This window comes from Lonchura striata, chromosome 12, assembly GCF_050655825.1.
Source record: "Lonchura striata isolate lonStrDom1 chromosome 12, ASM5065582v1, whole genome shotgun sequence".
NCBI classification, from domain to species: Eukaryota; Metazoa; Chordata; class Aves; order Passeriformes; family Estrildidae; genus Lonchura; species Lonchura striata.
The window spans coordinates 14,169,344-14,194,557 of record NC_140714.1 but is presented as its reverse complement, the minus strand read 5'-3'; the positions used below and the strand labels follow the sequence as shown (position 1 = coordinate 14,194,557).

The 25,214-nt window shown below is 42.1% G+C and overlaps 1 protein-coding gene across 1 annotated transcript in view; it reads left to right on the top strand.

Moving 5' to 3' along the window:
* The window catches only part of FANCD2 (FA complementation group D2), a 35,042-nt gene that overhangs the window by 6,627 nt on the left and 3,201 nt on the right, over nucleotides 1-25,214 (top strand). Inside the window, exons 10-41 of the mRNA XM_031505970.3 lie at nucleotides 932-1,019; nucleotides 1,958-2,062; nucleotides 2,726-2,826; nucleotides 3,301-3,409; nucleotides 3,971-4,006; nucleotides 4,392-4,535; nucleotides 4,801-4,935; nucleotides 5,236-5,367; nucleotides 6,497-6,604; nucleotides 8,442-8,551; nucleotides 9,084-9,144; nucleotides 9,790-9,915; nucleotides 10,725-10,798; nucleotides 10,887-11,027; nucleotides 11,986-12,086; nucleotides 12,392-12,507; nucleotides 13,203-13,311; nucleotides 13,829-13,927; nucleotides 14,851-14,960; nucleotides 15,165-15,311; nucleotides 16,414-16,530; nucleotides 17,369-17,497; nucleotides 17,666-17,781; nucleotides 19,401-19,514; nucleotides 20,001-20,128; nucleotides 21,408-21,507; nucleotides 22,259-22,381; nucleotides 22,681-22,774; nucleotides 23,319-23,390; nucleotides 24,215-24,253; nucleotides 24,705-24,779; nucleotides 24,968-25,042. Of these exons, the coding sequence (XP_031361830.2) occupies nucleotides 932-1,019; nucleotides 1,958-2,062; nucleotides 2,726-2,826; nucleotides 3,301-3,409; nucleotides 3,971-4,006; nucleotides 4,392-4,535; nucleotides 4,801-4,935; nucleotides 5,236-5,367; nucleotides 6,497-6,604; nucleotides 8,442-8,551; nucleotides 9,084-9,144; nucleotides 9,790-9,915; nucleotides 10,725-10,798; nucleotides 10,887-11,027; nucleotides 11,986-12,086; nucleotides 12,392-12,507; nucleotides 13,203-13,311; nucleotides 13,829-13,927; nucleotides 14,851-14,960; nucleotides 15,165-15,311; nucleotides 16,414-16,530; nucleotides 17,369-17,497; nucleotides 17,666-17,781; nucleotides 19,401-19,514; nucleotides 20,001-20,128; nucleotides 21,408-21,507; nucleotides 22,259-22,381; nucleotides 22,681-22,774; nucleotides 23,319-23,390; nucleotides 24,215-24,253; nucleotides 24,705-24,779; nucleotides 24,968-25,042 (3,334 nt within the window). The remainder of the gene's footprint in view (nucleotides 1-931; nucleotides 1,020-1,957; nucleotides 2,063-2,725; nucleotides 2,827-3,300; nucleotides 3,410-3,970; nucleotides 4,007-4,391; nucleotides 4,536-4,800; nucleotides 4,936-5,235; nucleotides 5,368-6,496; nucleotides 6,605-8,441; nucleotides 8,552-9,083; nucleotides 9,145-9,789; nucleotides 9,916-10,724; nucleotides 10,799-10,886; nucleotides 11,028-11,985; nucleotides 12,087-12,391; nucleotides 12,508-13,202; nucleotides 13,312-13,828; nucleotides 13,928-14,850; nucleotides 14,961-15,164; nucleotides 15,312-16,413; nucleotides 16,531-17,368; nucleotides 17,498-17,665; nucleotides 17,782-19,400; nucleotides 19,515-20,000; nucleotides 20,129-21,407; nucleotides 21,508-22,258; nucleotides 22,382-22,680; nucleotides 22,775-23,318; nucleotides 23,391-24,214; nucleotides 24,254-24,704; nucleotides 24,780-24,967; nucleotides 25,043-25,214) is intronic.

Below are 25,214 nucleotides of genomic sequence, written 5' to 3'. Positions count from 1 at the left end.
AAATAAATAAATAAATAAAACCCAACCAAAAAAAAAACCCACCCAGACCCACAACACAGTAAATGTGTGCATGAAACAGAACTTTGTGGCTATTTTATATACTTTTCTCAAGCATATTTACTGATCAAAACAACTGGGGAACCAATAACTAATGCCAAGAGTTATCCTCCCAGGGAGCCCTGCCACAGGCAAGTCCTTACATCTTTTTTTTAATAATGTATTCATTTTACACAATAATTTGAGTAGTCTAAGTGTTTCTGATTCTTCCTATTGCACAGATCACTTACATTCTGATGTTAATTACCTTTTCAAACCCGTGATCACTGTTACAGATTATTACTGCAAGCAGTGCATCCTGTTCCTTGTACCCTCTCAAATTGTGACTTTGTTTTAATTCTCAGTTTATTACCTCCACACATTTTTCCTATGCTAATCAAAGTCCTCAGACTTCTCTTTTCTCTGTTTGTGTATTTTGAAAGCTGAGATCTGAACAGTATCAGCAAGGCATACTTATTTCCATATTCTCAATAGCCTCTACCCCTTTCTGATGCAGAAAACAGCTCATTACATCTGATGAGGTAGGGAGCACAGAGTTACCAGGATGCTGCAGATGAGCTGCTTTTCAACTAAAAAAAAATAAGTACAACTTCTTACTAGAGAAAGTTTGTAAGAAACTAAGATGTCAGCCAAGAATGATTACATGGGTTTGGGGAAAGTCCATGAGGCTGTTAAAGACAGGTGCAGTTCTAACATGAAGAGTAATAATTTAGAGAACAAGTTTTCCATAATGCTAGTGGCATATATTGTTGTCAGTTTCAGAGATTTATTTTTTTGCAGTGACCACAAAAACTACTGGAATCATACAACACACTAAAGATATATTCTTGGTTTTGTTGAGAGGAGTATTTGTTTTCTTTTCCCTGTGTATCAGCTGCTTGCTGAAGCAGGGCAGACGGCTGACAGTGCCAGTCCTGGATGCCCTTTCTCGTCTGGATCTTGATGCAGAACTTGTGGCTGAGGTGAGAGCTGTTACTGAGCACTTCAGCAGACCCCAGCCCCTGCCTAGCAACCCGAGAGCTGGAACTGCTTCTTCATTCCCAATGTTTTGCTAAATCTGACTCCTGTAGGCCTTCAAAAGTCCTGAGCTCCTGAAGTTGGCAAGAGGCCAGAGGCTAAAGCTGGTTTTTGAAACATGTATGAGGGTTCAGTGAAGAGCAGAGAGAAGTTTTCTGAATGCATATTGTAACAGCCAGGGATTTCAATCACAGCTATTTTAGCAAATGCAGAAGCACTTTGTCCTCCTGCAGTAATTTTTTTTCTACCTGTCTTAAACCTTCTTATTGTCAATATTTAATCTTTTTTAAATACAGTGACCAGACTAAGGAAAAGAAAGGCAGATTGGTGATTAAATAATTAAATAGGTTTTCCCTGCAGAGTGCTGATAAAGGAGAAGAGATGATGATGTGCCTTGTGCCTTTTGGATATGTTGCATTGCTGCACTTTTTGGAGTTGGGCTTCTTATGAATAAAAGAAGATTGGCTCATTTGAGTGCATAAATAGAGTTTTACATAGTCCCAAAAGGCTGGTACTGCATAGCAGACTACACATCCTCCATACTTTTCCCTTTAGAAAGCCAGTTAAAAAATGGTGGAGCCATGCTCTTCCTGTTGAAGAGTGATAAGGAGCAGTGGCCACAAGAGGTTTAGGTTGGACATTTGGAAAAACAAGTTAGGGTCTGCAGCATTGATATGAATTATCAAAGTGGTGGCAGGGATTGGAGGTTTCCTCCATCCTTCAAGACTCAGCAAAGCCAAGGTGAATCTGATCTAGTACTGACAATATTCCTGCTCTGAGCAGAAGGCTGGACTGTAAGTCTCCAAGGATTCCTTCCCACTAGCATAACTAAGTTGCTGTGAAGTGTTGTCTTCCAGCTGATGGAGTGTTGCTCTCTCCTCAGGTGCGGCAGTCTGCCATGACCATTGTGCCTTCAGTAAAATTGGAAGATTTGCCTGTAGTAGTAAAATTCATCCTCCAAAATGTCAAGGCAGCAGATGCAGTGGAGGTACAGTATCTTTTTCATCATGAAGTGTGTATTTTCCACACCAATGTGTGGTTTAACAGAGGGAAGTTGCTTCACAAACAGAGCTGTATGTTTTTTATGTTTTCAAGTAAAATTTTAATATTGCCAGGGATCAAAGCCAGCCTTGCTGAGTTATCAAAGACACTTTGTTTCATATGTTTAGGAAGCCTCAGCCTAAGCCAAATAAGGTTTGTGATCTGCCCAAACCTTTAAGGGAGACCTCTGCAAAAAGCGAGTTCCTATGACGTGGAAGCCAGTCTGTGCTGGTATGCTGCATTTGAACAGCTGTCATGTTGGTAAACTTGCATGTCCCAGAATTCCTGAGGCTGTCATGCATCTTGCTCAGCTGCTAAACAGAATAAAAACAGCTCACAGCAATGTAAAGCAGATATAGGTGGGAATTTCACAGAGTAGGTATTTAAAAATTCTATATTTTCTATGACATACAGGTGAAAAGTGTTGCTGGTTCATTTTCTAAGTTTAAAAAATTAAATTAGTGCATTATTAAATACTTGTGAATCTTTACAAATATATGAATTTTTATTTGTAATTTTAGGGTTATTATGGGAAATTTTTTTTTTCTCAGCTTTTTGTGTTCTTCCCTCTTTTGTCACAATGATTTGTGCATGGATTTGTGATTTACAGGTGATTTCTGATCTTCGTAAGAGCTTGGATCTGTCATCGTGTGTTCTGCCCCTCCAGATTCACAGTTCCCAGAAGAAGATTAAAAGCCAAGTCCAGGCCAGGTACTTAAACAAGTTTGCCTGATTCTCCAAGGGTAGGATGAGACAACAGAACTTAAACTGTTCCTCTTCCAGTCTCTCTGGCACAACTGGCTACATACACAAGCCCAATTTATCCTGTGGAAAGGCACGGACACCTTTATTCCTTCCTACTTGGTGCTAATACAATACATTTGTCACTCCTTGCCCAGCCAGCTTCCCCTGGATGGATGTATTTCCTTTTGAGCCATCTGCCTCCATGTCTGCATGGGGACAAACAACTTCATTTATAATAATGTTGCTACCAGTTTGTCTGTTTTAAGTTCACTCCAGTATGTTTTCCATTGATTCTGTGACCTCTGTTTCTACCCTCTTGGGAAACTCCCTATCCTCTGGACAATGGCTGCTTTAATTAACTGCTGTGACTGCTGGGTTGCCTTGCTCCTTCTGTGACAGTATTTGCAGGGACTGAGTCTCCTCTTTTCTGATGATTTGCAGTTCTTCCCTTAGCCAAGTAACCACCAGCCAGAACTGTGTGAAGCTACTTTTTGATGTCATCAAGTTAGCTGTGAGATTTCAGAAAGATGTCTCTGAAGCATGGATTAAGGTAAGATACATGCTTCAATCCTTGTTTCCTTATTTATTTGGGCTCCTTGATTGAGCCTGAGTATTTTTTCTAATCAAATGTGGTATTAAAAGATAAATGTTAGCCCTTCATTTTACTGATACACATTTCATTCTGCATGACAGGAAAATGTATACCCATATATTGAGACTGAGCTATGTGAAGCCTTAAGGTGCTTGAAAATGTCCTGCTAGAAATCAGTATCAGCTGGTATTAGGCTAAATTTAATTTAAAATTGCATTTCAGTGTAAACCATGAGGCTGTTTCTTGTCCTCGTTACTCAGTACTTGAGTTCCTTTCTCAAGCCTCACATTATTTGAGAACTTGCATTCAAACTCAGTTTTCAGCAATTTTTTTTAATGCCTTCTGGATTCTCTGTTGTTGGTGAGATCCAGTTTGGTGACTTTGTATATCCTGCTGTGGAGGAGAGAAATATCTGAGCAGGGTGTCACAGACTTTTGATGTCCATCTTTTTTGATTTGGTTTTGGAATATAGTATTGTACTGTAGCCTAACAGCTTTCTTGTTTTTTTTTTTCCTTCAGGCTATTGAGAACAGCACATCTGTGTCTGACCATAAGGTAATAATTCTGCTCTGTAAGTGTCCTCTTCTCATGGTTTCTCAAGGGCTTTCTTTGTGGTTGTAGATGAAGAGATTTTTGTATTTGGACCAGAAACTTGCCAGTGGTGTTTCATGGATGGTTCTCTTGGTATTGGACTTGTTCCAAAAATAACAACCATCCATTTTCTTTGTAACTCTTGGTTACAAAGAACCTAATGTTAAGGGACAGAATTATCCTGCTTTAATTCTGTCCTGTTGTACTCATAAGGTTTTATATCAGTTGTGACTCTTCAGAGTTTCTGAGCTCTTTTTTTCTTCTCAGTATAGACTTCAAGACTTGACTTAGAGTTATCTGGACTGTTTAATATTTCAGTGTAATGAGTGGTGGTTATTTCCTCTAAAAGGTTCTGGATCTGATAGTTTTGCTGCTAATTCATTCTACAAACACCAGGAACAGGAAGCAAACTGAGAAGGTTTTGAGGAGCAAAATCCGATTGGGCTGCATGCCAGAGCAGCTGATGCAGAATGCCTTCCAAAACCATTCCACGGTCAGTGCTGATCCTGCTTTGGGACTCTCTCTTTTATCTCTCAAAGCTCTTGTCAGATGATTATTTAGCCCTGTGCTGCATTATTTATACCTTTCCAATAATGTTCATGTACTTCTCTTATAATTTTTACTCCAGATCAGTGTCCCAAGGCACATGTCTTCTGTTGCACCTGTCATGTGATTTTTTGGAGTTGAGCTTTCCTCACCATTGGATGTGTTGAAAACAAGCAACAGTAATCTCCTCTTTCATGGTGTCTGTATTTCAGGTTATCAAAGACTTCTTCCCTTCAATCCTAGCCCTTGCTCAGACATTTCTGCACTCAGCACACCCAGCTGTAGTCTCCTTTGGCAGCTGCATGTACAAACAAGCTTTTGCGGCCTTCGACTCCTACTGCCAGCAGGTACAGTGTGATTGATGGCAGCTGTTTTATTTAGGCTTGCACTTTGTTCTAGAGTGTATGTCATGATCCTTTAGGGGCAAGATTTTAGGCAGTTGGAAGCCTTTGGAGAGAGGTCTGTGCCAAAGACTAGGCCAAGAAGAAGATGGGAAATAATCACAGCAAGACTGGTAGCAAGTTGAGTTCAAGCAAAAAAACTGCTGTGATTGTCTGTACTTGGTCAACATAGCTCGTATGAACGAGTAAGGCAGACATTTTTCTGTTGATATTTCACTGTGGTTCTTTTGGTGTCTTTTTCCTTAGGAGGTTGTGGCTGCTTTGGTGACTCATGTGTGCAGTGGAACTGAGACAGAACTGGACATTTCTCTGGATGTGCTCACGGATTTGGTGGTGCTGCACACGTCCCTGCTGATGCGCTATGCCACCTTTGTGAAGGTATGTGCATTTCTGGGTTTATACTAAATTTAGGGTCCCTTACACCACTTTGTCTCAGATCCAGAATAGGCCAGTACTTCTCCAAAATAGAGATATTGGAAAAACTTGTACCTGTAAAGCTTTTCTGCCTGGAGAAAGGCAGTGGTCAGAAGTGAAAGGTATCTGCTGTCAAAGTGTGAGCTGTAAGATAGGACTGTATGATTTTTTGACAGAGGAAATTGAGATAGACAATTCCCTTTAGGTGGACAATGCTTAAATTACAGGCATGGAATGGTGCCTACAATGGAAATATTGTCTTTATTTACATGAGCTATTTCAAAACTTGGCAAACACCTGCCCCCTTTGTGGGCTGCACATTCTGTCTATGGAAAGACTGACAGTACTTCAGCCAGTATTTGAATCCTAAGACAAAATTGTTTGCAGAGATGGAAAAAGACATATCCTAAAATTTGAAAGAAAGTACTCAGTGGGGAGAAAAAAAAATGGACTACTGAATTCTGAGAATCATAAGCAGGGTCAGACCTGCCCAATTGCCTATTTCCAAAAGTAGTAAAAGTGGAGATTGAGGGAAGAGCTAAACAGCAAGGCAAGCATGTAACAGTACTTTCCTTGAACACTCCCCCCTGTGGTGGTTTGTAGCTTAAGGACAGCTTGTATTTAAGAGCCCTCAAAGAGAGTGTGTATGGGTGTTCCCACACCTTTCTGATATTTTGGTGCTCCCAGTGACTTAATTATACATTGTGGGAAAGCTGTATACTTTTTGCTGTTTAGTTGGTTGACTGTTAAATGAAAACTACTTGCTTAATTATTTGCTTGTCAAATACTTTGAATCCTGTAACCAAACCTGTGATAGAAAATAGATGGCTGTCACTTGTCCTGAGCACTCCCAAAATGCTTATGGTAGCCAAATTATTCTTCCCATTCAGCCTCTGATAAAAACTGAAATCCCATAATTAAGGCCAGAGCAATAATCTGACATTTACCTTTGATTAATTTGAATGTAGCTTTTTCATGCACGTACAAAAAAGGTAAAGTTAATTATCTTCCCTGAGGTTGACAATTAATGTGTTTTTCAGAATATAGAAAAGGATTCTTGATATTTTGAGGTAGTTTGTGGCTTCTCTTACAGACCATTTTAGACTCTACACAGAAACTGAATCCATGCCAGATCCGGAAGCTTTTCTACATCCTCAGCACTTTAGCATTCAGCCAGAAGCAAGAAGGGAGCTACATTCAGGTAAGCAGAGACACAACAGAAAGTTGTTCAATCTGTGCCTTGGTTCTTCTGCTAGGTTAACAAAATACTGGCACTATCTGTGAACAGGGATTGATGTCAGGATAGCCTTGAGTTTAAAAGTCTCCTCTCCCCAAGTGTCTGCAAACCAGCTTGTGGCTCTAGACTTTGCACCCTTATATCAAGGGCTTGTCATAGTGACTATGCCTCTCATCTTTCCCAGAAAAGTCCCCTTCTCTTGCATGGCTGAGAAAGACAGAGTTGTTAGATATGCTGTTGGAAGGGTACTGATAGTAGTCCCTGACCTAACCTCCCAGTCAAAGTGGGACTGTCACAGCATGGTGTCATGTTGATGCTTTGTCTAGCTGAGCCTTGAAGGTTTGCAAAAGTGTAACTTCAGCAGCCTCCTTGTGCTGCTCTGTTTCTCCATCACTTGGAAGCCTTCAGAAAACACAGTTCAGCTTCCTCCCTGAGATGTTTGTATTGATTCAGCCACTTAAATTCTGCACACCAGAGAAAACAAAGACTCTCTTGTTAGAAGAGCTGAACTGCACAGAGCAGAGTACTCTGCTGCAAAGTAGTAGACTCCACAGCTCTTGTGCCTCTGATTTAAACACAAGAAGCTGTCAAACCTGGTCTGTCTAAATCCACCTTCATCTTGCACAGGATACCTTGTGTGATGCAGCATAACAGTGATGATACCTTTGTCTGGATTTCTGAATTCTTGACCATAGCAGATAAAGAAATAATTCAAAGATATTTATTTCACAATAGAGATGTCAGGGTTTAAAATCTGCCCATTCATAAAGTTCAGCTCTTAGAAATTAGGATTGTTTGTCTTCTCTGAGTTCCTGTATAGTTTGTAGTTGTAAGTATGTTTGCACATGCTAACTTGAGCCTGTGAAGGAAAACTGCTCTTCCTCTCCTTGTGATTGGTCTGTGGCATGTAAAACAGCAAGTCTATAACCATTTGTCCTTCCCACTCACTCTGTTAAATTTGAGCTCTTCACTGCCAAAATTCCCAGTTGTATGGCAGGTTTAGCTCCTTTCTGAACTAGTTTCCTCAGTGATTTCCTCACCTTCCACCTTCAGTCTTACGTGTGACTTGTGAAAATTGCCTTGGCAGCATGCAGTGTGACTTTGCAACCCAGGAGGACGTGCCATCAGGATGTTCTGCCTGTCACCCTCAGAAGTTGAGAAGGGGAAAATGTCTAGAATTTATTTTGAGCTGAGAGTTTGTAACTGTGGAGGTCCAAGGTTGGCAATTTGACTCTTAGCCTCAGTGATACTGAAGACTCAAGGGTTAGGTCACCAAAGAACTCAGTATCCTGAGAGCCAGCTTCCTCTTTGCCTTCTCTAAGTGTTTTTCTAAGCTGATGCCTCTTAGACATGAGGATCTCTAGATTAGGAGTTTTTCCCTGCACTGCACAGACTGTCTTTGGACTTAATCACAAACTGCTCCATCCCTCAGCCTCCTGAAGTTGACAGTGTTTTGAAGTGCAACTCTGCAGCTGCTGTTTGTGTGTGACAGGCTCCAAGACCATCAGCTGTTTTTTTAACATACTCTTCTATTAATTATAATTGAAACCTGGACCAGGTATATGTTCTGTGTAGTAGTTAGAAAAAAGTAAAACCAAATCACTTTTAATGCTGCTTACTTGGAGTTGGGACCAGTATTTTCATAATAAATTAAATGTCAGAATGTGCATTCCTTAAGCTGTAATCCTAATACACCATCCCTGTGTAGCCCTTGGAGATGACAATAAGTGAAGATGCCAATAGACCCGTGAGTGATACACACAAGTACCTCTGTGGTGACATGGTCTGTGTCTCTTTTCAGGATGATATGCACATGGTGATAAGGAAATGGCTCTCCAGCACAGTTCCCAACCACAAACAAATGGGGATTATTGGTGCTGTTTCCATGATAGGCAGTGTGGCATTAAAAAGGTGAGAGAAAATGTAGCAAAGATTAACTTAACACAGCTTTCAGCGCAGGCCTGGAGTGAAACAAAGACAGGAGGGCATTGCCTTTGAGTTCATGCACATCTTGGGCAAATCCAGGAATTTAAAACTCTTCTGCATACTGTGGTGTTTGGTATTTCAGCCTGTGCATTGCTGCTCACTTGCTACTGGTCTCAAAGGCACCCCAAATTCCTTGTTAATGCCTATTCGTGGATCTCTTGACCACACTGCACAACCTGTTGCTTGGGAAAAAACTGAACACTGGTGGACTGACTACAGATCAGCTTCTGGCTCTAGGCTGAATAACCTGAGGTGCTCTGTGTTTGAATCCAGGGAAGTCTGAAAAAGAAGTCCCAAACAGCACCAGGTCTTTTCCTAATGTGTTCCAAAGAAATCTTTTTAATGTGTAATTTCTCCAGTTTCTGGAGAGAAATTTCTGGAGAACCTTGTGTGTGTGATGGGTTCTGCTGTCTCTTGAGTCTTGTGCCACAACAGCAAGGTTATCAATTGCTTCCAGGAATGAAGGAGATGCTGCTTCACTAGAGAGACCAGAGCTGAACAGTGAGCGTGATGGCCAGGTGAGTGCCAAGAATGAGGCAGTGTGGGACACAGGGAGGGTATGGTCAGCAAGGAGGGGTGACTGGAAATGCAATCTTAATTGAAGTACTTTGTGGTCTGGGAGTTGGCTTTCCTGAGCCTGGGATTCTTGTACATTGACTGCAGAGCCAAGAGTCTATTAAAAATGGTTTTGGAGAAACTAAGGTGCCTGCTGGTGTTGGTCTGCTACACAAGAACAAGCAGCACTGCAGCCATTTAGGGAAAATCTTCTCTCCAGTTGTTATTTCAAATACAAAGGAAAGAAGCAGGACAATCTGCTTCAGTGAGCCAAAGGTGACCATGGCCATCCTCTCAGCTTTGGTAGCTGTGCCTTTCAGGCCATCCAGGGAAAGTAGTTCTGCTGCACAGGATTGGCCTCTCTGCTGGCAGTCTATTTAAGACTGATCCTGGGCAGACTCTGTGTTATTTCATGGCAGAGGACACTAAAAAGCCTATGTTCCTTCTTAAATCTATGTCTATTTAAGAATATTCACCATGGGTTGTTACTGTAGAGATGTAGCTTTGAATATGCCTCACAATAAATTAATGTAAAAAGGACTGAAGGTAAAAGCTTGAATTGGATGCATTTACCTTACCCATTTCTGCACTGTTTTCTCTCCTTTCAGCTGTCTACACTGCTGGACCTTGTTGGCTTCTGCTGTGAGCAAACACCAGAGGTCTTGGCTCTGTACTACGACGAGTTTGCCAGTTTGATTGAGAAGCAGAAGGGCAATTTGGACTTGAAGCTCTTAGTATGTTGCAGAGCAATTTGAACTTAATCACTTACATTAGTTCTTCAGAAAAAAATGTTGTTTTTCAAACATTGGCAAGATATAGAGTCAATTTGAGGATGTCATTCCAGTCTGGGAACTTGTTTTGTTCTGTGAGAGATTGGTCAGATACAAAATCCTCATTCAACTCTCTTGGCTTTTTTTGATTGTAACAGATTCATCATTAACAGGAATGTGCTCATGTGCTTTAACAGCTTCTTTTTTTTGAGATTTTTCATGACAACGGGGAAGCCTTTTAAAGGAAATTAAGTGACATTTCAGAGCATGCTGTTCCTATTCATAGACAAATATAGAATCTGAAAGAACTTTAAACTTAGTATAGAAATTGGTTTCTGGGTCAGACTATTAAGACTATCTGATCCCTAAGATCTTGGAAGAGCCACAGTCATTAATGGTAATAAGTAAATGGTATTTATGGTGATAGGAAGAGGTTTGTGAAGGCCACTGGACAGATCTTTCTTCCTTCTGGGAACTCCTTTTACATGCGGGCTGCTTTCTTCTTCCAGCCAGCTGCTTTGCCTCTGCATCACACTGGAACTTGTAGTCAAGCCCACATCCAAATTGCAGGGAAGAAATCGGTTGTGCAACTTAGCAGTGTTTCCTGGTTCTATCTCTAAAGGCAGCCCTTGGCTCTCTTTGCAAGCCATGGGACTTCATTACTGTGATGGTTCCAGGATACTTTGCTTGCCTTATCAGAATTCTGCATTTTCCACTGCTGCTGTTGGAGCTTTCTTCACTGAGCCCACTTTTTTTTCTTTTCATTATAACAGGATGAGTTTGGGAAGAGTTTGGTGGAGGATTTTCCCAGTGACTTTGTGGTGGATCTCAGCCCCACAGTGCATGGGTATGCTAATCACAAATAAAGCATTGGTAGTGTTTCTGTCACTGAGAACTGAAGTTGCCAAGAAGCTCTTGTCTGTCTTTCCTTGCAGTTCATTCTTGTTCCCAGTGAAGTCCTTGTACAATCTGGATGAAGATCAAAGTCAGGAAGCAATTGCCATTAACCTCTTGCCATTGGTGTCACAGAGTGAGCTTGGCAGGGTCACTTCTGAAGCAAGTAATCAAAGTAAAAGGTATTTGACACTTATCTGTGGGATGGCTGCAAAGGTAGAGGAAGTGTTTTCATTTGTGTACTTCAGGTGCCTGATAAGGAGCTGGTCAGGGAATTTACCAGTTTCCAGTGTTCTTCTCCTTTTGATGTTAAATATACTCAGATAGGTTTAGAGGCATATCTGGTTGGGAGCTGGCTGACAGTTCTGGCTTGGGCTGTTTAGCTGATCTTGGGTGAGTCATGATGGTAGACAGTGCTAAACCCACAAACATGCAGTCAAAAATGAAATTTGACTGAAGAATCAGGGCATTGTCTTTGGCAAATGGAACAGGAAGTCTGTAAGATGTAAAAAACTCAAGTATAAACAGGAGGACGCCAAAGTTAAAAGAATCATAAGAGTCATAGACTTGTTACGGTTATAAAAGGCTCTCTTTTTTTTTATTTGCACCTGCACATCATTTGTAATTTATTGTCATAAGGTTTTGTTGAGATTTTAGTTGTTCTTTAAAAAAAGACATGGTCATTTTAAAATGAGAGAAAATATACCTGCTTTGCATGCATCTATGGAAAAATGTTAATTTTCATCACTCAGAATTGGAGCAGTGGCACACTGTGAGCATTGAAGGAGGTTTCTTCACTGCTTATAACTGTGTTGTGCACAATTTCTTACAGTTCGTTCTGAATTACTCAACTTTGATTTCCACCAGAAGTAAATCTGACCCCATTTTTTATTCACTGCAGCTGTTTTTCTGCCTTTACATGCTCTTCCAGAAAACTGGTAATTGTCAGTTATTAATTTGTGGGAGTTTTTTCCTAACCCACATGGTGCATTTCTGCTCTGTGTTGCTGGGACTTGGAAGAAGTAAAATAGAAGACATAGGCAAGGTGGCCAGGGAAGGACACAGGACATAATGGAAAAGTGATGGGCATTCTGGAGATATATACAACATCAGACTCACCCCATTTCTTTTTTCCCCCAGGGCAGTGTCGCCCCTGTGTCTGTCACCCTGTTTCCGGTTGCTGAGGCTCTACACTGCAGAGCAAAACAGTGGAAGCCTGGAGGAGATTGATGCCTTACTAGGTATGGGAAATGGACTTTTTATAGAGCCTGGCTGCCTGCTTTGCTCCTGTGCCAGATCTGCACAGATTTCCTTCAGCTGCAGGAGGGTTTGTGCACTTTGTGAAAAGGCTGAGATGCTCTGTGCCCACAAAGTGGAGGGGGAGGCAGGGGAGACAGTTGCTCTGTCTGGGGATGGAGTGGCTGATGGGCCTTACTCCAAACAGCCACTGGAATAGATGCAGGCTTTGGTAAGAGGCTTGCTCTATGCAAAGACCAAAGCAGGGGTAGCACACAATCTAACCTGTAGTTTTCTTGCTCTGTGCCAGGTTGTCCCCTGTACCTGACAGACCTGGAGGTTGAAGGGAAGCTGGACTCTCTGTCCAAGCAGGAGCGTGAATTTCTGTGCTCACTCCTGTTCTATGCTCTCAACTGGTTTCGTGAAGTGAGTAGAGCCTTGTCTGCAAGTTCTGGAGTGGAGGGATAAGGGAAGCCTAGGAGAGCAGAGATTGGTCACCCATGAAAGGGGAAGCTGGAGGGGAAGGAATATTGTGGTCTTTTACTTTGGTCTTGGTTACCTAACAGAAAGATTGTGCTCCGCTTTCAGAGCAACTTTAGAATTTCCTTTCTTGGAGTGCTCTGTACTCTCTGTTCTATACCTCTGTGAGCTGACAGAAGAGTAAAATGCAGTGCCTTCAAGCAGATTTAGACAATGTATTGGTCAGTGGGATTTTTCCTGCTGGGGTTATTCTGATAACATGAGAAGGCGGATTTGGTGCAATCCCACATCCCCAGTCCTGGTCTTCTCCCAGGACTGCTTCTTTCCTGGCAGACCTGGGAAGTGCCAAGGGATCTTCAGAGCCACAAGTATCACAGAACCTGACAAGGTGCTGTCTGCTAATTCCTCTTGTTCAATTAATATTTTATCTATAGTTCTTGTCCTGTTGCTTTTTATAGATTGTACCGATTGTATCCATAGACTTCTGAAGAGCTTTATTCATGCAGTGTGAACCTAGTCACACAGGCTACTTGTGCTGTGCTGTGTATTTATTCAGGACTTGAGAATGTTATTCAGAAAAGAAAAAGTAGCAAAGTGGGTACAAATCTCTTTAATTCAGTGAGCTTGGTTTGTATCTCTAGATTGTAAATGCCTTTTGCCAGCAAGAGGATGCCGAGATGAAGGGGAAAGTTTTGATTCGATTACAGAACATCACAGAGCTGCAGAATATGCTAGGAAAATGCTTGGCAGGTGAGTATGAAACATTTGTACATTCTGGGCCTGTACCAGCTGTGAAGCGAAAGGGGTTGCCTTAGACATCAGTGGAGGAAACAAATGATAACACACATTGCAGTTTTGAAGTGGCAGTTTTACAGTTTTAAAAGTTTGTGCATGGACAGCTATAATTTTCAATTTGTCCAAATCCAAACTTCTCTTAATCACTTCCTCAGTGAGGAGCACACTAATAGCACACTCGAGTCTCAAGCACACAAACTTCAGCAGATCCCCCAAGTATTGACACTCCTTGTCCTACTCTCAGGATCCTGCCCAGATCCCAGGCACTCTGATCTGCTCCACTGCTCCCCTACTCACTGCTATTCCAGCTCAATGCCCATTAGCAGGTACACAAATTCTTACACTTACCTCACTGACTCCACACTTTCACCAGGACAGTGAAATTTTGATACTTCTTTTAGATATGTATCTGGCCTGTATGTTGTCATTCAGGAGTTGAATTAATCCAATTTCTACATTTTGGCTCTTTCAGCAACCCCTGGCTATGTCCCACCACCAGCTACTTTTGACTCTGAGGCCCCGGAGGCCGTACCATCCATTAATGCTGCTGGTCCAGCTAGAAAAAGGAGTGGTAAGGAAAATTTACAATGTTTAAGCAAACAGATGTGATGGGAGTTGGGTGACAGACTGCACTTGCATGTGCCTAAAGCACTAAATTCTTGGCAAGGTCTATCTAGCTGGAAATTTTACCTCATCAACTCCTGTTGCAGCTGAAGTGGAGATGGAAGAACATCCTACACCAAATAGGTGTTGGATAGTCTGTCTCCTTGGGCAAGCTGCTGCATAGCATTTACAGTGAAAATCCAGGGCTGGATTTCACCTGCCAAAGTACTTTCTGCAGCAGCAAGTTCTGTCCTTGAAGGGTTTGTGGCATCATCTGGAACTGAATCTGTGGCTTGAGCTGCCTTGTAAACCCCTGAGCTTTAGGTTGTACCTAACCAATGTCATGGGAACCTTGTCATGGTTCTGCTGCACAAGGAAATCTTTCCTTCATCCTTTTCCATTGCTAGCTCCCACAGAGAAGAGATAGAACTTGCCTCTCAGTTTTCAAGCTGAATCAGATTTGGTTTGCTCTTCTTGTCTCTAGTTCTCTTTCTAGATTAGATATATTTCTAGTCTAGATTAGCATTTCCTGGGAACATGTCTGCCTTAATCCCAAGTGGACAAAAATTCACATTCCATTAAATGAGAACAACTGGAGGAGGCCACAGATGAGAATGCCTTTCCCTCCTGTGCCAAACCCATTGTGCAGGGTCTGGGCCTGTTATATAGGAGCTGTTGGAGGCAGAAGGAAAGTTTTGATTGTGTTCTGCAGACAAGAGAAGGATCCATCACTTTAGATACTGTATTTTGAAGGAGCACTTCATCTATGTGCTCCATGCTTTCTTAGTGCTGATTAAAGTCCAGCCTGTGCTGGCTGCAGGTGCTGCCTAGTGCTGAGCACAGTGTGTAGCCTTTGATTCTGAAGTTGCTTTTTTATTGTTGTTGTCTAAGGAAGGAAAAAGAAGGCTGATAGCAGCAAAGCTGGCTCTGCAGATCGTTCTCAAGCAGAAGACAGTTCTGAGGGAAACCAGCCTGACACAGAGCTCTCTGAACTGGACAAGGTAGGTGTGCAGCCCTGGGGCCTTGCAAGGAAGCCAGAACAGGGAAGATGCCAGAGAAGCATAAACAAAAGCTTTGAGAGAGAGGTTGTTCATCCCAAAGTTAATCACAGTCAGTGATTCACTTCTGCTTTCTGGCACCTGCCTGCCATCAGAATTTTGTAAATGATCCCTGCAGAGGCCATTCTCCTGCAATTTCCTTTTCAGACTGCTGCTGACAGAGAGGCAGGAAATCCTCTGGCACAGCTGCAGAGCTATCGCCCGTACTTCCGAGAACTGGACCTCGAGGTCTTCACTGTGCTGCACTGTGGGCTGCTCACAAAGTCAGTCCTGGACACAGAGATGCACACAGAGGTGAGTGGAGCAGCCTGAAGCCCACACTGATGAGGTTTTGTGGAATGGCCTCTCTCAGGAGCCTTGGCCCTCCCTGTTCCACTCAAGTGTGTGACAGGTTGGTGTTAAGATGTGTTGGTCCAGGGCTGTGAGCTGGGGACCAGGAGAACATTTGGCCTGAAGTACTTCAAGGCACTGAGAAAAAGAGTGCTTTCCTGAGAAGAGCAGAAATGTCATAGAGTAACGTTAAAAACTAATGTAAATATTGCAGAAAAGGTGAAAGGTACTGTATAAAATGCATAGACCTAATGGAAAGAAAGGGGCTTTAATATTGAACACAAGTAAGGTACAGGGTGGGTAAATACACTAAGTATTGCCTGTCAAGAAGAATCCATGACATAAAGTAAAGCCTGTATTGCAAAAACTCAAGTGTCTCAAGGCATCAGGAGATCATAAACAGCACAAATGTGGGACTGGAGTCATGGAGGTGCTTTCAATGAGCAGGGTGCTGTGTATCATATGGGAGCTTGTAAAAACGGCATTGCTATGGCTGTGGAGAACAAATGTGCTTAATTTTGTGAATACCCTCTTTGTAGGCAGGCTGACTCCACCTGGAGTCTCATTTTGTCAGGCTGCAGTAAATGTATGAAATGGGAAAAGGCCATGGCAGGCTGGGGCACAGCCTGGTCTGCCCTTGCAGACAGATGTCTCTGTGCATGCAGGTCACAGGCCAACTGGAAGACTGTTTGACAAGTCTCTTGGGCTATGTGGCATTATTTCTTGACTGTTACTCGGTGAATTTTGTGACTCTCTGGGATTAAACCTCTTCTTATCTTTAGGAGCTTATTTCAATGTCAATGTATATAAATTTGTTCTTTCTCAGTTTTTAAGTTGTACTGACATTGCCTCAGCTCTTTAGAGCATCAAGATGGCTTTATGCTTTGAGTAACCAGAACCAATGCCCCATACCTGCCATGGGGGAGCATAAAACCAAGCATCTACCAAATAAGTCCCTCCTGAGGTTAACTAATCCAGGAATCATCACTGGAAACAGGGTAAACTTGAGCTTCAAGGCACTACAGTTACATCTGGGTCCTGGGATTGACTGTTCTTTTACTTGCAGGCTCGTGAAGTTGTGCAGCTGGGGCCTGCTGAGCTCTGCTTCCTTCTGGATGACCTGTGCTGGAAGCTGGAACATGTGCTGCCCTCGGGCTCCGCAAGGAGGGTGCCTTTTCCAAAGGCAAGAACAGCAGCGGGCTATGGGTTCAGGCTTGGGCTGAGGCAAAGCACATCAGGGGCTTCCAGGCCTTTACTGAGAAATGTTTTTCAGAATTATTTTCACTTGTTAGTAAAATGGAAGTGTGACACCCAGCTGTGTGCCAGAGCAGCACTTGCTCTTTCAAAAGTCTTGGGTACACTGCACTTGCTGAAGTGTTTGCAGCATCTGGTTCTCTGCATGACTCAGGAAAGGGTATTTAACTGAGAAAATCTTGTAGCCTCAAAACTCAAGTGACCCTTTACCTAGCCCTCCCTGGGGCGACTGGCTGTGCTGTTCAAAGCTAGCCAGGCTAGATGGCTGCAGCAGCCAGCAGAAGCTGCTGCATACATGTTTCTGCTTTTTCTGCATTAGAAGCCCCTCTGAGTACAGGGACTCCTTGCTAATGCCTTTAGGAGGAAAGTAAATGCATGTCCCACTGCATTAAACTGAGAAATGCACAACAATTGGCTGAGCTCTTCATATTCATTGCTCTTTCTCCTTGTCTTTATACCTATCTTAATTTCCACATGCAGGGACTGTCCTCTTTTAGTGTTTGAGTAAAGCGCTGGATTCTCTGATCCAACCTAAATGAATCTGTAAGAGAGCTGTGTGTCAGTTTTATTCTTTTAGTCAAATGTTATCCACTTGTCTGAGTTGGTGGTGCTTGTTCAGCAGAAGCCAACTTTCCCACCCTGTGACCCTTCCTGACCCTGTATGGCATCAGGAATTGCACTGCCTGGCAGCAGTCTAAGATGTTACAATTTAAGTTATTCTCAAGAGAGGCTAATGAAGCAACTTTTATATTTTGGGTTTGCTGCAGGAAAGAGGCAACAAGGATGTTGGCTTTTCTCATCTGTGTCAGAGATCTCCCAAAGAAGTTGCTATGTGTGTGGTTGATCTACTCAAGCCATTGTGTAAGCACATGGAGAACATGCATAACTACTTCCAGGTTAGTGGACAGTTTTGTCTCCTGTAAAGATACTTTTCATTTTGTTTGTGGGAAAAAGAGACTTTGTTTTCTTCAGGTTTTTTAAACCTGGAATTTATGGAAATGGATTCTTGTGCCATTATCTTTGTTTGGAATAGTGTTTAATGAATTATTTGATCTGTATAAAAGGCAGCTGTACAAAATCAGGGTGCAGAAGATGAACCAGGAGTGAACATCCAGGAGCACCAGCTGATGTCCTCTTGCTACCAACTGCTGTTACTGACTTTTCGCTCCTTATTTGCTTGGTGAGTTTAAAATAAAAGTCCACAGTTGTACCTATTTATTGCTACTTCTTGTTTCTTTTCTTTAAAGTGTTTGCACCCTGCCAAAGGCCTGTCAGCCATGAAAAACAGCCCACTGCAGTGGGTGGAGGCTTCTAAGTACTTCTTGGTTAAGCCAGGCTTCATTGCCTGATTCTGAGCAGTGCTAAAGCTGTAGGTGATGAAGCACTGAACTGGTAGAATTCAATCAATGGCTTTTGGGTCAAGGCCAGCATAAGTGCTGATACACCTAGTTGTGCAATTTCTAGTCTGCCTAGGAATCTTGGATTTTCTTACCCATCCTTTCCCATTTCCTTCCCCTCATCCTTTGCTAAATTGTCACTGCCTAAATCCTGAGTGATGGAAAAATTTCTTTTGCCAATGAGAAAGGAGTAATGTGTATTTCGCTGGCTAAAAGCCAATGCTGTTGATGCATTCAAGCTAGATTCATAAATATCCAACTCAGAAATGCTTGTGCAGCCTGCAGACTTCTGCATTAAACTGAGAAATGCACAGCAATTAGCTGAGCTCTTCATATTCATTGTTCTTTCTCCTTGCATCTGCTAACATAGTCCAGGATAGTATCATAAAGTTTCTTTCTAAACCCCAATTTACATTTGCATGTAGAAAGCATTTTATCTTTGTTGTACTTCATAAACAGTAGTAACTGCATAGAAAGTGATGTCTGAGGTCTGCCTCCTGTTGTCCTCTACTGGAGCCTGAGGGCTCCTGATCCACTCCTGACCATTCCCAGATTTGTCATTTCCTTTTTAGCCAGTGTGAATGTTGGTTGTTCCTGAGTCCACCTATCTTGTAAATCACTTTTGTACCAGACAACTCAAGATCAGTTTTGCTGTCCAGTGTAAAATCTGTTTTGCTGCAGGTCAGACAGCCATATATGTATTGAGGTGAGCTGTCCAGCTACTAAAATTCAACAACCAAATTACAGCTCTTTTTACATTTGTTTAGTCAAGGCCTCTTACATTACCTATTGTTAATTAACTTGTGTGCATTTTATCATTACCATTATCTAGTCTACCTGTTCAGTCTTTAGAATTGGCATGTGGATGTATTTGATTATTTGTAGCATACATATATATATATGCTATATATATATATATTTATAGAATACATATATATATTATATATATATATATATATTATAGCATACATATATATATCCTCACAGACACTGGGACTTCAGAGATATAATGAAGATGTCTAGAGTTTTCCCCCTGTTAGGCTCCTCCCAGCTGTTCAGGAGGTGACCACCCATGATCACTGCATTTGCACAGCCACTGTCATACATCCTGTGGTTTAGGTGTACATACCATTGGCTTAGTACATATGCACCTCCACTTATGGGAAATGGCCTCTCCTCACCAAGCTAGATCTGCAGTCTAACTGAAAAGTTCATATTGTTTGTGCTCAATGCTTTCCATTGAGCTTTCAATTTTTTGTGTCCCTTTATAACTTTCATATTGCAGGACGTATCTTGAGTATCCAGCTTCTCTATTTTTCATCTTGCCAAATAGGTTTAGATATGCATTTGCATCTGATATCTCTTCTGATCTGATGATGAACTGGATTTTTTCTCCCCTCAGGAATGGTTTTTCTCAGCATGAAAATAGTAGCTTGCTGAGGTCAGCTCTCCAGGTGCTTGCAGACAGGCTAAAGCCAGGAGAGACAGAGTTTCTTCTTCTTGAGGAACTGATAAGGTAGAATCTGTATTTCACAAGGTTTGAAATGAACAAATTTCAGGGATTTTTCTCTGTTTTGTGTGGGCATTATGGGTAAATGTGTGTTTGGAAGCTCTTGTAGAGACTACATTCACTTCAAACAGAGCTTTGTATTTAACTGAATGGCAGTGTAGTCAAACTTCATTAAAGGAGCAAAAATTGTAAAATAAGCATGAATCTGTGGGGTCTCATTTGTTTGTATGCTATTTGAGACAAGGAGATTAGTAAGATTTACAGGAGTTACTGTGTTCTGCAGAGTTAAAATGCTTACCAGGTGCACTGGGCAAAAGCAGTATATAAAGCTGTTGCTAAACAACCCTTTGGAAGGGCACTGCCAGAGACAAAACACTGGGATATGGAGACCTTGGATCTGAGATAATCTAATGCTTCCTTTTTATTTATGTGTGTCTGAGACATTACCCTGTCTGCACTTTTTTTACCTTTGCCCTTTCCTGTCATCCCCAGTGAGAGTTTTCAGTACCTCCTGAATTTCCATCAGAGTGTTCCCAGCTTCCACTGTGCCCATATCCTCACTCAGCTCCTGATTGCCATTGCTGAGAAACCCATGTCTGGCTGGAAGAAGGAGAAAATGGGTAATGTGTGAAGATTCACTCATCTCAGATGAGTTTTTGTGTGGTCTTTGCCTTTTAAGGGAGAGATTTCACTTTCACATCCTGGTGATCTTACTGAGTGAACAGTCCTAGCCATTAATAAAGGGAACAGAAGTAAATATAATTGTTATTTTTTCTCCTGTGCCTCAGTCACATGCAGACAGGAAGAATCCAGCTTTCTCAGCTGGTGTTTTTTAAAAATCAGAGCTTCACAACTTTTAGGAGTTCTAAACATGAGCCTGCTGTTCAGTGTTGATACCAGTTTAATCACTGGTTATGGAGGTGGGTGATCAAAGACTTGATCTGATGTAACTTCCTACTGTAAGTACAGATGTCTGTGACAGCTAGTTTCCAAAATTTATGGAAATGAGCTGCAAATACAGGGCAGAGAGAGGAAAACCTTTAAATTCTTAACCCCATGCAACAAATGTTTTAAGTTAAGAAAGCTTCTCTCATAGATTAGGACCCATTATGTAAGATAAACAGCAGATAAAGGATAGACATGATTGCAGGGAATATACAAGAAAACTACTTGATCTCCACTTCAGCTCACACTGAAATAAAGATTCCAGACAGTTGCCTCTCTCAGCCATTCCTTGTCATACTAAGACACCTCTAGAATTTGTCCTTCTCCAGTCCCCATAGCCACACAGAATTGTAAGTTCTCTCCTTCAAGACAGTTTTACTATTTTAAACAGTCCCCCGCTGGGAGAACGACTGACTGAGTGTGGCTGGATATAACGTATCTGAACTAATCATTTCCTGGTTTAAAACATTTCTGCAAGAGACACACAGGTTTGTTAGCAGTTTTGATTTCAGAAATCTGTAGACTTTAAACTTGTCTGTTCACATTTATTACTATAGTGGCCAAAAGGCCAAGTCACTTGTTGGAATTCCATTTCTAGAAATGGGTAGCCTAAGGGTTGCATATGGCCTAATTAAAAACAAATAATGGCATACTGAAGGAGCTGCCAAACATAATGTTTAAGTTTGTCAGAAGTGGCCAGAGGTGGATCATGGATCTGATGTGAACAGGTATTCCAGACCAGGAACACCCTGGATGTGCAAATACTTTGTTATCATCATATATGTCCTTGTGGCTTTGCAGCTTTTTAGGGAAAATGCATTCTGACTTAGAAAGTTCAGGCACATGAGGTGTAGTGATATTGTGATCTTTCAAAAAATCATTTGAACATGCTGCTTTTATATGGAAGAAGGATTTTTTTTTTTTTTTCACTAAGTTATCTCTTATGTTTCCCAGCTTCTCTAGCAAAGCAGTTCCTCTGCCAGTCCTGGGTGAAGCCCAGTGGAGACCAACAGAAGGGCAGCCAGTTCAACAGTGCCCTGCACACCCTGCTCTGGTAAGGTGCAAGCTGTTCCCTTAGGCATACCAAAACACCATTTTTTTTTTAGTGATTAATGTTGCTACAGAGGAATGGCCCCTCTGAATCATAACCCTCATGCTTGCACAGCTTGGCCTAAAGCCCTGTTTCTAAAGCACAGTTAGTTTCTTTCATGGTTTGAAGTGTGAGGTCCAGCTCACACTTCAAAGTGTGAAGTATGAGGTGAGCACCTTTCCTCATCAGGTCCTCTGTCACTTGTGTCAGGAAGTTCTCATCAATGGCCTCCAGGAGACTCCTGGATTGCTTATGCCCTGCTGGGCTGTCCTTCCAGCAGGTGTCACAGTTATTAGTCTGCCAAACTTGTCCCATCAGGGCCTGCAACATGGGGTACTCCTGGTTTTCTGTAGAAAGCTTTGTTGGCTTGTTCCTGATCCAGGTTTCCTCTAGCAGACAGCCATTTCAATGTCACCCATACTGTTTGAGTGTTCTCTCTCATAAAGGGCAATTCCATCTCATCTTCTTCCCAGCCTGTCCTTCCTAAATACTAAAATGAGGGAATACTGAATCCATGTATGTTTCAGATTATGGTAGCTTTTAATGACATCATTGTGACAGTTTTAAGTAGTGCTTTGGGTTTCCTGCATGTGGTTGCCTTTGGCAGGGAAGAGCTTGACAGTTTTAGGCCACATGTTTCAGGCAGGGAAGTGTTCAAGGCCTTGTGTCGTTCTGTGTAGTATCTACTGATCATCTATGTTGGTTTTGGATTTAGTGTCTACCTGGAGCACACAGATAACATCCTGAAAGCCATAGAGGAAATCTCCAGTGTTGGTGTTCCTGAACTGATGAACTCTGCCAAAGATGGATGTTCTTCTACTTATCCTACCCTAACCAGGTAATCTTATGCTGAGAGCTGCAATCCTTCCACTGTGCACCCCTACAGCTACAAGGAAGTGGTGGTGTCTAAGTGTCATTCACACTGAGGAAGTGCTAATGACTTCCTAGGACTCTCCATCTGTCTAGGCAATTGGGCTGGGCTATACCTGTTTATGAGTCCTAGGGCCAATCTTGTGTGATTTCCTACTGAGAAGGATGCCCAGCTGGGCAACCTTTGAGTCTTCTGCGTCATTCTGGTGACAAACAGCCTGTCAAAATGCTCAGAACTGACTTTCAGTTTTTTCATTTTCTCCATAGGCAGACATTCCCAGTTTTCTTCAGAGTAATGATGGCTCAGCTGGAGAGTTCAGTGAAAAGCATTCCAGCTGGGAAACCATCAGACTCAAGTGAGGTAGGAATATGAATACACTGGACTTTGTAAGGGGAAGAAAAGTTAAACTGGACAGTACAAGAAAGATTTATAAATTGGAAAGGAATTTACTTCTGAACTTTGTCTAGGAAATGAAGTCAGACACCTTCATTCATCGGTGTATATAACATTGATATGCAGGGTAACATAAAAGTAGCATCTTTTTTTCCTGATTTGCACCATGTCAAAAATCTAGCAAATCCAGCAGAAGCTGCAAGCAGAAAATAGGCATTAATCAGGAAAATACTAAACTGTGCCGTTGTTCTGCACACCTGTGTGGGAGCACAACATTATTTTGCAACCAAGAGCTGCTCTGAGAGCAAGCAAGTTATCTCCCAGCACTTAAAGCCACTGATCAGGATAGAGTTGCCATGGAGTGCTTCTGCTCTGATAAATATGCTTGTGGTGAAGCTTTGTTTCTTTGTCTTCAACAACAGTGCTTTGGGTACAGCAAATGCTGAAAGCACACCCAGCAAAGTGAGAGGAAATGCAGCCTCTTGGGTTATTGTCCCCTTGCATCTTGTAGGTGCAACTGGAGAAGCTGCTGCGCTGGAACATCGCTGTGCGGAATTTCCACATCCTCATTAACTTGGTCAAGGTCAGGTTCTGGCTGTTTTTCTGTCTCTGCCTCCATATTCTCAGTAAGGCCTGGTGATTCCAAGCTGAGGAGCACTGGGGAAAAACATGAAGTGTGACTGACTAGTGGAACAACCTGGAGGTGATAATTAAAGCCAGTTATAATCTGTGCCCAGTCTCACTGGATGAAATAACCCCTTCTGTCAGTTATGGATCTGCTTCATTTAGTGTCTCTTGAGTATGATGCTGTTTGGGCCAGAAGATGACAGGTACAGCTCCACTTTTCTCCTTGCTTAGGTTGACCATTACTGTTTATTTTTACATATCTGAAGTGATAATTGTCAAGCCCAGGTTTTTCTATACAGCAGCATTCACTGGAGTACTACCTGTGATCCAGATGCCTTTGGAGAGCATAAAGGGTAGAGCTGGACTACTTAGTTCAGTTTTGTCTAAGTTCAGTTTAGTCCACAGCGGACCAGGGTTACCTTCACATTATTTTGCCCATCCCAGTTTTGCTTTGTCTATTATGTAATTATTTGCCCATCAGCTGGGCTTGGGTCTCTTGAGTTCCAAACTATTAAGAACTTTAGACTTGTTGAGATAATTTTGTGCCATCTGCAAAAGAGGCACCTTAGATCACTGAACAGCAATCCTGCCAAGGGCTTCCACCTGAGAGCCACTACAGTTCATGTGCTTATGTGGTGTTCCTGCTGAAACATGAGAATGGATGTTCACACATTCACAGGGGTGTGCCATGAAGGGCTGTTTTTAATTGGGTGCTGTGCTTACATGGTTTTCTTTAGACTTGTGGACTGATCTGACTCATTTTTCCTCTTGTCCATGTAGGTATTTGACAGCAGGCCTGTACTCAACATCTGCCTGAAGGTAAGCAAAAATTCAAGATAGCTGAAGAGAGCAGTTTAAGTACCAGCTTTCTTGAATGATTGCCTCTAGTGCAGTAGAGTGGGTACTGGATTCTCTAGAAGAAGCAGATACTGTGTTCCTTACACCTTGCTATACATATATATGTGTAGTGATTCTAACATTTTGCATGTAGTTCAGTGTTACTCCCAGATGCCTGATGGATAAAAGCAGGGATGTTTACAATGATGAGACCTTGTCCTTCCTTTGCAGTGATTAAAGTGGGACCCTTTACTGATCCTGTATATCCTAGTACAGCACATATGTACAGTATTCACATGAATATAATCTTCTTCTAAGAAAGAACAGTCTCTGGGGTAGCTTGGAAGATTGTATCATTCTCTCATCTGACCTTGTGATAGTTCTTTGAGAAGGAGTTTAAATTTGCTTGCTGATATATTTCTCTCTTTTATAGTATGGCCGCCTCTTTGTAGAAGCATTTCTGAAGCTTGCCATGCCTCTCCTGGACCACAGCTTTAAAAAGCACACGGTAATCCTGGGAACAGAACTGGCTGCAGCCAGTTGGGAACCATGACTGACACTTCCTGTACACATGCATCCTACCTCTATCCCATAACCCTTTGAAAGGACTGCTAGGACTAAGGTTGTTTCAATATTCTTGTTTCCCTATTGAAAAGGCCTTTGAGAATGATTTGCTGATCTGCTTATTTATTGCAGGATGATGTGCAGAGTTTGCTGAAAACCTTGCAAATGAGTACCAGACAACTTCATCACATGTGTGGCCATTCCAAGGTAAGATAAGTTCCAATTGCAGCACAAACTCTTGTCCTAAGGATGGTATTATTTCCCTTCCACTGCTTTTCCAGGGCATTTGCAGGTTCTACTTGCATGCTTCCAGCAATGTCTGTGCAAGCAAAAACTCTGAGAGAAGGTGAAATAGCCTTGTTTAATGGCCCAAAAGTTG